The following is a 12,071-nucleotide window of genomic DNA, read 5'->3' on the forward strand; positions in this document are numbered from 1 at the left end:
GTCGCGCTCTTCAAGCCGCTGTTCCATCCAATATTGTCCTTATTTCATAAATCCATTCCCGCTATTCCGCGAAACAGCGATGAGCCCTTAATTAAAAACTACGATGATATACGGTGAATTATATGCGTGCTGTTACAGCAGATCACGATAGAGCAAGTATTATAGAGCGTCGATTTTTTAATTTTTTTTTTCTGTTAAATTTGGCTACAATTTTTAATTGCTTTTTTCCCACAAATACACAAACACACGCACACGCGCGCGCGCGCGCGCGCACACACACACACACATATGTATATAAAATAACGATTTATTATTCTAAGAATAATCGAACATATTAAAAAACATTTTATATTTATGTTAGAAACGGTCCATTCACTTGTTTGTTAAAATTTTGTGATGACATTTTTAACATATTCTAGTGTTAATTTAACATAATGTGACTATATCATTTAAATATTTTGTGTTAAACAAGGTATTAAATTGATATTCAACATTTCTTAGTGTTAAAATAACATAATTTATGAGTAAATGAACAAATAACATAAAAATAATGTGTTTTAAAACCTAAATTCTAACATAAATAAATAAAATGCGTTAATTAATAAAATTTATAATATTAAATTGCTAATTTAACAATTTAATACTATAAATGTTAAATTTATTGGAAAAATATGCTTCCACAGTTTTCTCACAAATTGTGTCAGTGTTACATTTTTGTGTTAATTTTTTAATATAATATTTGTGTTACTTTCTAACATATTCATTTTATGTTAAATTAACATAAAAATTTAAATGGACCGTTTGGGACATGTGAAATTTGTTAAAATATAACACAAATTTTCCAACAGTGAACGATTTACCAATGCCAAATTTCTACATATAACTCGAGATTTTTGTTCGTTGAAGCTTGCGATTGAATCAATTTTAATTGTTTTATTTTCCCCTTCTCCCGCACATACAGAGAATGATAATTTACTAAGAATAATTAAACGATTTGCACTCGAGGTCAATTAAAACTCGCGATCGAATCAATTTTGCAGAAATTTACCTGCATTCTTTCTCGTCCGCGCGTGTAGAGAATCGATTGTCCCTGGTGATCCATTTACAAATTGCTAATTAATGTTCGTCCATCCGACTTCATTGGCTTTGTCTAGCGTACGCAGCAGCAGCAGCAGCGTACTCTCTTGCCTCGCCTCTATTTGCCTCCACCTGCATCCATAACCCGCGAATCGTCGCGAATAATTGAAATTAATTGTGCCTCGCTCCATTCTTTCATTCGCGCGCGTATACCGGAGGCAGCCATTGTTCGGCGCGAAAGGGTTGATTAATGTTTTCCATCGTCGAATTAATTCACGACGAAAACATAAACGCCCTTTGTCTTCCCCGACGTAGATTAAGCTCACGATCTCGCTTCCTTCCTTTCTTTCTTTCTCGATTTTTTTTCATTTTTGTTTCGCCAAAGTGCACTCTGCACCTTCGCCATACGTCCCGGGCGATGTAATTTCAGTGTGCTTTGTGTCGCACAAAGGCGGCGTGTACGTGCGATTGAGAAGGTTAATGACGTTCACCGTTTAATTCTTGCAACGCAAGCCTGTGTCAGCTTTTTCTCGCTTCAAATGGGAGACGAGCCCGGCGAGCCGTATAACGATGATCCGATTGTTCTTTCAGCAACGAAATAAATATCAATTCACGCACGCTTAACTTGCGTAATTACGGGGCTGCTATAGGGGAGAGTTGCCGAATGCGTACCACTTAAGATATTTTTGGTTATATTTCACATGTGGTACTATTTAGAATGCAAACGAATGTTGTAAATTGTAGCTTGATGTTCAAGGCATCTAATATTACACATAAATCTTTCACTAATAGCAAATTAATTTGTTCTTTTTTGCAACATGCTGTCAAAAGCAAACCGGTCGCCTAAATCGTACCTGTGAGTTTTATTAATAGTACCGCCTTCGAAACTATTGAATTTATGAATGAAAATAATTAAAAACACAAGATTAATAAAAGAATCATGAATTAATACCTACTTTAATTGTAATTTATCAAACAATAGCTGTTTTTCTTACGCAACACGATGACGGTTTTTTCCTCTACAGACTTGCTACAGAACAACTTCGATCGTGTTAAAATAAATAATGTTGATTATGTGATCTAAAGATAAAGATACATTAAAGTTCCTAAATTGTATCGATACAATATAAGAACTCTTATGCTGGTTAGGTTAGGTACGATTTAGGAAACTTGACAAAGATGATAAAAATATTGATATAATTTTTATAATAATTGTAAATATGTATATAAAAGGAATATAAAATATGCCATTATAAACTTTCTTTTAGGAAAAAATAACAATTCAATTAAAAATTGCATGGTTACATTAGTATCAGCTATATAAATTGATCAAAAATTTACATCTGCGATTATATCTGATTTTTTAAAATGTTGATAGCATGAACAAAACAAGATGTAACCTGTTTTTTGTCTATTTTACACATTTCTTATTTACCTTGTATTTTTGTTACTAAATGTTGCTTCTTAAGTGGAACTATAAATTTTTGAAGATGCACACTTTATGCGTACCGAGACTGGTACGCATTTGGCAACTCTCCCCTAATTTTAAACGTAAAACATTTTAAATATATGGAAAAAATGTGACGCGTCAAATCAAAATGCAATAGTTTTATTGTAGTTTCACAATCTATTTAAAATCCAATATCACAATCCATTTAAATCTGGCAGCTTCTCAGGAAAACGGTCAGATTAACAGCCAGATTTCCGTTGTCTGATACCGCACTAGTAGTACTACTACTCGCTCGTAATTGCGCACATTTCTCAGTACCTCCGAATGTCTGTCCAACTCGCCCGGCCGCAATTCCGTGAAGTAACGAGCGCGGGTAGCGTTTCCGCGACGAAATACACCGCGCGCTACACCATGCACTATAATCCAGAGATAGTGTATCGCGTAACGCGATCCCTTTTATCATTCACCGCACACTCGCACTCGCTGTTCGCCGATGCACCCCAAAATGCCAAGTGTAATGTGTGCACGTGTGCCTCGACTGAACGGTCTAACGAAATTTTCCAAAGAGATGCGGAAATCGACACCGACGCGACAGCGGTGAGCGGAGACGATGCGACGTTAAGAACGACCGTACAAAGCTAGAAGAGGCTATCGAGAAAGAGAAAAAGATATATATATATAGAGAGAGAGAGAGAAATTATGCCGGACAAAAATCCCGGCTGCCGACATGGACAACGCGAGAACAAAGATTTTCTTGCCGGCGAAATATCATCCATCGGCATGTCGTTGCGGCCCAGCGGGAGCGCATCCTCCGGTGAGTAACTACTCTACTTACTGAGGACGAATGTCCGATGCGAGTCTCGAGAGCCGGCACGTAAACCATTTGACATGTACCGCGTTGCATAATTTGCACTGACGTATATGTACTACCTGTATAATAGATAGGCCCGCGCATGTGCGCTGAGAGAAAGCGCAGCGCAACCCTCCAATTTCGGAATTGTTGATGTATACTTCAATATTCCTTAGAATTATAGACAATTTTTTTATTGATTTTTTACACTCACTCGCGATGCCGGAATTATGGACGTTACAGTTATATGAATATCTCCGAATAAAATTGAAATTTCTTTTACAGGATTGAAATAAACATGAAATGTAGTGGTGGGACGAAGGAATTTGTAGTAAAAACGGAAAAAAAATTAAAAAATTATTTTCTTTTTTTATTTCGTTTTTACCACAAATTCCTTCGTTCCATCACTACATTTTATGTCTATTTCAATTCCGTTCAGTCAATTTAGAGATATTTATATAACTGTAATGTCGGTAATTCCGACCTCCAGCATCGCCTTAATTAACACAATTCTAAAGTAATCATGTAATTTCTGAAAGAAATGTTTTTCTAAAAAAAAAAAGTGTTCCAGTCAGCGCTTTTCTTCTTTTATATTTCAATAGATTAATCTTTAGAAAACGGGGAAATCTATTTTTAAAAACCTCATAGCGCTTTTTCTTGAGTAAGATTTATTATAATACATTCTTTCACGAAATATGACACTGTTTCAGTGCCACTGTAGTGGCTTTCCGTCCTGTAAAGGTTAATCATTATGATGGACAAGCTTACAAGTAAAACATTTTCCTTGACAGGATATTTGTATACGTGGAAAATAAAATATTTACAGGTACAAAAATATTCACTTCAGGAGTGGACATTTTTATGTGAAGTGTTATTCGTAGTCGGCGATTGCAAATTTTTTGAACTATTTACGTCTAATTACGACGTTTTTAGATTAAACTTGACGTGGAGTTGATATCACTTATTTGCTACAACAACGACATAATTTAAAAAACGAAATTTTCCGGAGAAAGAGTTTAAAAATAAATTTGTATGTTTTGGATCGTTAAAATTTTGTAATATCAAACTAAAGAAAAAGGTAAAAAAACGGAGGCTGTCTGATGGGATCTCAATTGCAGTAATAAGATGCGGACTAGATGTGGATCAGGCACTAATTCTGGATAATTTATTATATTTAAATATTTATTGCATTTTTCGTCGACTGGGCGCATATCGCAAGAATTTTTAGCATTTATGTTAGCTTTATCAATTAATTGTTTCTTGTTTGCTAGCAATTATGACTGCATATTTTATTGATATCAGTAAGTAATAAAAGCTGAGACGTTAAATTAGGTGTATTTTTAAAAATTCATACAAAGTTTAATACTTATTACGATTGTCTTATGGCTTTTACAGGAAGTAGTAAATAGCATTAGATTTCATGGAAAAAAATCAACGTCATGCTCATAATCAGTTAAAATTAATGGGTCAATTCAGAATCGAAAGACTCGCAACTTATTCTCATAAGACTTGTGTGAACTTATGACTGTAATTCTATGCATAAGACGTACGATCATTCGTAAATATCTATGATTTCTCGTAAATCTTACGGCTAGCAAGAAGCTGTCTGTAAAAATATTGCAAAGTAACAAGCATTCAGTCATAAGTTCTTACAAGTCTTACGAGTACAAATTACGAACCTTATACGATTCTACTTAGAATTGACCCATAAATATGTTTCACAGTTTGATAGTCTGATGCGCAACTAACTCCAGGGGTCTAATTGTGAATAATTTTCAATTAAAATTAAAAAATATAAAGTATTATTGAAATTATAAAGTATTCTTCATGATTAATACAACTATTAAATATGTTCTCGATTGTTTCATATTTTTCCGAATAAAAATATGAATTTTTATCCTGAGGATGAGCCTAGAGTTAGTGTCTTTATTCCACTTGATGCGCGGCATAAATCTTTTGGAATATGAATTATTTAATAATCAGTCATTATAAGTCGTTTACAAAAATACTCTTTAAAAAAAGGCCATGTGCGCGTTTTAACCTACAGTCATTTCCAACTGAAAATAGATGTAAAAAGATGAACGAATGTAATATTGAGAAAGAACTGTTGTAATATTAATTTCGAAATTATAATAATACAATAACTGATTGTAGAAGACTAAAAGAACATTCCTTTAAAGTATATACAGTTTTTCTTTTTCTGTAAGTAATTAAACAATGACAATTTAATTGTGTCGTTGCATCAATTGAGAGCGATATGTCGTTTCTTGCGCGTTATACGCTCGACTTCGATTCTTGCAACTGCCTCAACAGTTTTCTCACGACATGTCCGTTGGTAACGACTTCTCTGCCGTGCTTGCGATCCTCAGCGACGCACTTCGTGAGCTCGTTTCTCGCGTGCACGCACCCCTGGGGGATGGACAGGGGGAAGGACTCGGCCGTGGTCAAACCGGTGCGAAGTTGATTGAATAGATTCAGGATGACGCACTCCTTCATGAAGACCTCGGAATCGGCCACCTTGACGTCGTCCGCGGCGCAGAGCCACAGTATACTGTCCAGCCAGTTTTCCTCCCCGCGTTGATCGGTTTTGTAACTTATCCCGAGATCCCGCAGCCACAGCGTCAGCTGCAACACGTGTGAAGTTCATAACTAGCTTGAAACTATTTCCGAAATGCCTTTCAATGTTACAACGAAAACGTTCCTTTCATCGATAAACGCGCGCGCGCATCAGAACGGAATGCCAGCATCCGGTTTTAGATGATAAGCGAGCAGCGCGAAAGAGGACGAGACATTAATATCTCCAAGCACATTTTGCTTCCAATGTCACGTTATATAAATATACATACAGATATATTCACGATTTCGAATTAGATTCAACAAAGCCCGTACCTCGTCGTCGCGCATGCATGTGTTTCCGTTACAACGCTCGTTTATTCTCGCTTAATACGAAAGGTGGAATGCGCGCTCACCGTGCCGCGGCACCGGAAGGTGAGGGGATTTCCGGAGAAGCGGAGCTTCTCGAGGCCGGCCATCGGTGCGAGCTGAGTCGGCTCCAGGCACGTCAAACGGTTCTCCCTGACGTCGAGCCACTTGAGATCGTGCAGCTTCCCAAAGACCGTCGGCTCGATCGACGCGATGAGATTGTACGACAGGTCCAACTGCTGCAGCGACGACAGATCGACGAACCACTGGTCCCTCACCGACGTGATGTTGTTGTACGGCAGGTTGAGCTTCCTCAGCTTCCTCAGGCTGTCGAACGCGTGGCCGGAAATCTCCTTGATGCCGCAGTCGTGCATACTCAGGGAGACTAGGTTCTGGCTGTATCTCATGAAAGACCGGTCGGGAATGCTTTCTATCCGCGACTGGAAAATCATGACGTCGTCCACGTCCGGCCCGCCGAATGTTAGGGCGATAGTTAACGTGACGTTGGAACATTTTAGCCGCTTGCCAATTCCTGGACATAATTAAGTCAGCAAACTGTGTGATAATATATGTATATTTATGAAAAAGTTGCGGTAATAGCAACAAAAGTACATGGATAGAACAATATTGCTGAATTCAGATCTGAAAATAATTTTTGTTCAATAATTAATCAAAATAATTTTGTGCGAAAGTCAAAATGATTGCTAGAATAAACGTTTTATAGCAATGCTTATCAGTTTTAACATTTCAACAAATTATTTTGACGATTTAACAAAAAATTACTTTCAGATCTGTTTTTAGCTAAATTTTTAGACTCTTCAGCAAAATCGTTCTTTCCGTGTAAGATCAGTTAATCGGTGACAATTATCATTATGACAGGTGTCTTTTGTCAATTGTCGCTTGTCAATTTAATTTGTGCAAATATTACTACTCCAGCTTTGGTTTAAGACTGTATTTCAAAATAAGTAAACGTCCCAGTTTAAACAGACCGAACGTGTACTTAAGTCCGAGCACATACTCAAAACTTCTATTATTTATATTAATCTCAAATGCTTTTTTTATTATAATATTATTTTTACAATTCAATAATTAATTATCAGGTTAGATAGTGAAACGTTCAAATTGAGATGGAAAAAGGTCAACAATGATCTAAAGTGAATCTCAGTGCTCGATATTATTATAATATGAGAATGTTACAATTTTCAGTTCAGATAAACTGCGCGCCGCATAATCGTCGGATTTTTCAACGCAGCTCGAAACCGAATAGTAATATATCACGTAATATCACAATTAAATCGCCATGACAATCTTATAATTCGATGCTCATCTTTTTAAATCCTGTGAAAATAACTGATTGCGAAAAATATTATCTCAACCAGGATCTGAACCCGGACCTCCCTGCTCTCCGCGGACGGGCGTCTTATCTGTCCAATCACCGAGGCATATGATAATATTTCTCGCAATAACCAATAAATTTAGGAAGAAAGTATTTTCAAAGCGACGTGTATAAGTAAATAAATATCAGGATAAATCGTGGAATGTTATAAATAATTAGATTAACATATTAAAAGAGATTCACATTATGATATTATCGAGCACCAAGATTCGCTTTGGACCGTTATTGGCATTTTCCCATCTTTTTTAATTGTTTTACAATTAAATTTTGATATTATAGGACTTGAGATTAATAAGTTTTGTGTAAATGTCTGGACATAAACGCACATGTCTGGTCAATGAGACGTTTACCTTAAGCTGCGACGCGTGCGGTTGGCATGAATTGAAAATTGTAAAAATTTACGCAAAAATATTGTTAGGCACCAGGATCCGACAAATGTGGCTTTCCTCGCTTATTTTAATTGTTTTTTTTATCGTCTCGTATATTATTTTTTACGTTCTACGAGTTTACAATTTATCTGAAAGAAAAAAATAAAACGGACAACTTTTACCGCAATCGAAGCACGCGCGCGCGTAGCTAAACTGGAGAGAATATAGAAGAAAGAGATTCTTTGAAGAATGGACGAGCACCGCGGGGAACACAGGGCACTCGTAAAATATCAGGAATACTGGCCTCACCATCCTCGTATCTGCTGCTGGTGCACGCTGCGATCGCGGCGTCTACGAAGACGGAAGCGCAGGCAAGAACGAGAAGCGAATCTCGGCACGTCTCGAAACGCATATTGCTTGTGAGCGATTTTACAACTGACCGTTCGCCGAGAATGGATATGTGAAGAAGCGAGCAGTTCCTCCGTACATCCGAATTATCGCATTCGACGCTTCCCGTTCCGATATCACGCTATCGGTGAAACAATTGTTACGCAAATACCTCGAATACCGCAGCGAATTCACGCGCGTGTTCCGCTGATTATACAAATATATCATTAATTGACGATGCGTTGTTGTCTACGTTCCAATGAAGCGCCATAAAAAATCAGCCTTGTGTCTCAGGAAATACAATTATAATTTACACGGAAAGAACAATTTTGTTGAATCCAGATCTGAAAATAATTTTTGTTCAATAGTCAAAATTATTTTGTGCGAAAGTCAAATGATTGCTAGAATATCAAAACATTTTATAGCAATACTTATCAGTTTTAACATTCCAACAAATTATTTTGATGATTCAATAAAAAATTATTTTTAGATCTGTTTTTAGCAAAATTTTTAGGTCTTTCAACAAAATCGTTCTTTCCGTGTACGCGTTAAATCCTTACATTGAAAGGATTCTGTTGAAGTGTGTCTAAAATTTAAATACAGATCTGAAAATAATTTTATGTAACTATCAAAATATGTAGGGCGCTCAAGCATAATGAGCGATACTGCAAAAAGTTTTAGCAACCAACTTGAGGGTCCTGCATAATTATTTTGATGGTCTAACAAAATCATTTTCAGATCTATAGGTATTTTTAGCGAAATTTTTAGATACTTTAGCAAAACCATTGTTTCTGTGTACTATTTATATTGCATAATGTTGGAAAGTACGATGTAAAAGCTACAAGCATATAACATGTTTTGTAAGAAATAAATATTTTTTTATTTTTTCTCGAGAAAAGAAGGAAAGTACACGCAAATTCAAGAAAGTGCCTCAAAGTCTTTCTCGTTTTTTTACTTCTTATAGTTCTTTCGTCTCAGGCTAATCAACTCGCTCGTTGTGCATTGTCATACGAATGTGAATTTGTTTTTTCTTTTGTGACAGGTATCTCGACCCTCGCGAGTTGCGGCGAGGTGGACGCGCTACCCGAGCTGCCGGCGCAAGATGAGGAACGTCTGCAGCGCGCTGCGCGCCTGCTGCAACAGCGACTGGTGCTACGTCAATGGCTGATGGACCATGGCCTACATCATTATTATCAGAGGTAAGAAAAAAAGAATAACATGCACGGAAAGAACGATTTTGCCGGAAGAAATTTTGATCTGAAAATGATTTTGTTGGGTCATCAAAATAATTTTGTCGGAAACTCAAAAATGATAAGCATTACTGTAAAACGTTTTAATATTTCTGGCAACTAGTTTGCATTTCCAACAAAATTATTTCGATGATCCAACAAGAATTATTTTCAGATCTGTATTCAGCAAAATCGTTCTTTCCGTATATCGAAAGAACTATTTTGCTGAATCCAGATCTGAAAATAATTTTTGTTTAATAATCAAAATAACTTTGTGCGAAAGTCAAAATGATTGCTAGAATATCAAAACGTTTTATAGAAATATTATCAGTTTTAAGTATTCCAGTAAATTATTTTGATGATTCAACAAAAAATTATTTTCAGATCTGTTTTTAGCAAAATTTTTAGATCTTTCAACAAAATCGTTCTTTCTGTGTATAAATATGTATGAAGGATCCAACGATCATCGATGCGCTTGACGATTCTGTTGATTCTTTGCAAATACTTGATTGCCATTACCATTACAATTATACAGTCAGAAGTAATTATTATCATATTTATAGGGAGGTCTAATAATACCTAATTATCCTCTCTTTGTTAGTTTCTTTTTCGGAAAACTCAGTTCATGAGCAACTGCTATTCAGCTTATTGTTGCTCAAAATAAAGAAATCCTCTTAAAAAAGATTGGGTATACTTTGCCAGGTGAGTGTATACTATTGAAGATGTATATACTTTGTCAGGTTGATGCAAATGGAAGTTATGTCCCTGGAGGACGTATACTGGGTGGAGGACAATGCGGCACGGGCAGCCCTTGGCAAGGATCTACCGCGATGGACCCAGGCTAGGCAGACGTTACCCACTTCGAAAGAAGACTTGGAAACTCTCAAAGCGGATCTGTGGAGTGCCGTTGTAAAGAACAGCCAACACCAAGACGCTTGGACATGGGGTACGAGTTTTTCCATTATGTTCTCTCCATTTCCGTGAAATAAAATCCTTTCTTCGCAAGGAGAATCCATTTTTAGCGCGGGAAATCGAATAAATTGTGATTTCTACGGTAGCTTTGTGTTCGAGGGACTTTTGAGAAAGATTAGAAAATTTAATATTGCGCCCGTAAAGGGGAAAGAAAGGGAACGCGCGTACGGAAAGAACGGTTTTGCTGAAATATATAAAAATTAGGCCAGATATAGATCTGAAAGTAATTGTGTTGGACTATCTAATTGTAAGTAATTATATTGGACGCTCAAGCTGGTTAATAGAATGTCAGAATTTTTTGCAGCGTTATCATCACGCGCTCGAAAGTCTTGCATAGTAATAATTATGTAGTTAGCAATTATAATTATGTAACCAGTTTAAGCGTCCAATGTAATTATTTTCAGATCTATATCTAGCTAAATTTTTAGATACTTTAGCAAAACCGTGGATTTTCTCTTTGTAGCTTACAAGAAAAGAGAGAGAAGACTCCAGAGTTTACACTTTAAACGTAGTTTCGTTGCAAAGATAAAATAATTTGAGAAAAGGGAAAAGATTGATAAAAGTAACTCCGGGAGGGGGGAAGGGGACAAATATGCTTACGAATAAAATAAAATAAAATAAAGTAAAAAATTATTGTTAATTTTTAATAAAGTGTTTAATACTTAAATTATTAACTCTCTCTCTCTATGCAATCTAATAGTTTAGTGCGCAGCACTACTGCGAATTAAAATCTAGCACATGCGAGCGTTAAAAGTCGATTCTCTACTCACACGCGATCTTTCATTACTTTTATTAAACGTTCTCCTTCTCTCTCCCGGGCACGATTATCGGGAGGCCATTAATTAAAACGCGCAAAACTAACAAATAACTCCTTGCACTCGCCAGGCGGTATGCTGGTAGTTTCCGTGTCGGTGGCAGGGCTGGTTACCCTGGCTGCTATGACGCAGCCCGCTCTGGCACCCGAAGCGAAACACTCTCTTCTCCAGTACGTCACAGGGAAATATTTATTGCCGAGTAACTGCCGCGTTCATTTCGAGTGGGAAGAGCCTCAGCTGGTCGGCGAAACGATGACTTTTACGGTCAAAGTGAGTAAAGCGATTGCGCCGGAATCCTCCTCCTCTCTCTCTCTCTCTCTCTCTCTCTTCCTCTTTCGCGGATATTTATATTCAGATGCGGTAATCTCCGCGTCGCGCCGCGGAGCAAGACATGCATGGAGAGAAGTAGGTAATCCTGCGTGTGTACAGAGCCGCGCGAGATGTAAACTTAAGTTTTTCTTAGACAAGCGATTAAAGACCTTCAGATATTTATATATGCATATGTATATTTGTTTGAGAGACGTCATTATTAATAAGGAGCTAAGCGCGCACGCAATAAAAGTCAGCGATAACTCAAGCCAAGTTTCTTAGCTCGTCAATTAGAT

The 12,071-nt window shown here is 36.9% G+C and overlaps 2 protein-coding genes across 3 annotated transcripts in view; one reads left to right on the top strand and one right to left on the bottom strand.

Annotated features, from left to right (window-relative positions):
* The window catches only part of LOC105458081 (apoptosis-resistant E3 ubiquitin protein ligase 1), a 32,305-nt gene that overhangs the window by 14,145 nt on the left and 6,089 nt on the right, over window positions 1–12,071 (top strand). Inside the window, exons 2-5 of one of the 2 annotated variants that reach the window (XM_011703147.1) lie at window positions 3,094–3,341; window positions 9,493–9,649; window positions 10,420–10,625; window positions 11,537–11,736. In XM_011703147.1, coding sequence (XP_011701449.1) covers window positions 3,227–3,341; window positions 9,493–9,649; window positions 10,420–10,625; window positions 11,537–11,736 — 678 coding nt within the window. In that variant the 5' untranslated portion in view covers window positions 3,094–3,226. Of the gene's footprint in view, window positions 1–3,093; window positions 3,342–9,014; window positions 9,031–9,492; window positions 9,650–10,419; window positions 10,626–11,536; window positions 11,737–12,071 lie in introns of those variants that run through there. The other variant, XM_011703148.1, reaches the window with a different exon arrangement.
* LOC105458082 (leucine-rich repeat-containing protein 26-like) lies at window positions 4,517–8,539 on the bottom strand. The gene is made up of 3 exons (XM_011703149.1): window positions 8,373–8,539; window positions 6,347–6,831; window positions 4,517–6,002 (listed from the first exon to the last, which is right to left on the bottom strand). Exons 1-3 carry the CDS (start codon window positions 8,473–8,475, stop codon window positions 5,652–5,654), a joined length of 939 nt encoding a protein of 312 aa, XP_011701451.1. The 5' UTR covers window positions 8,476–8,539; the 3' UTR covers window positions 4,517–5,651.

The sequence above is a fragment of the Wasmannia auropunctata genome, unplaced genomic scaffold (genome assembly GCF_000956235.1).
Source record: "Wasmannia auropunctata unplaced genomic scaffold, wasmannia.A_1.0 LD334703.1, whole genome shotgun sequence".
Taxonomy (NCBI): Eukaryota; Metazoa; Arthropoda; class Insecta; order Hymenoptera; family Formicidae; genus Wasmannia; species Wasmannia auropunctata.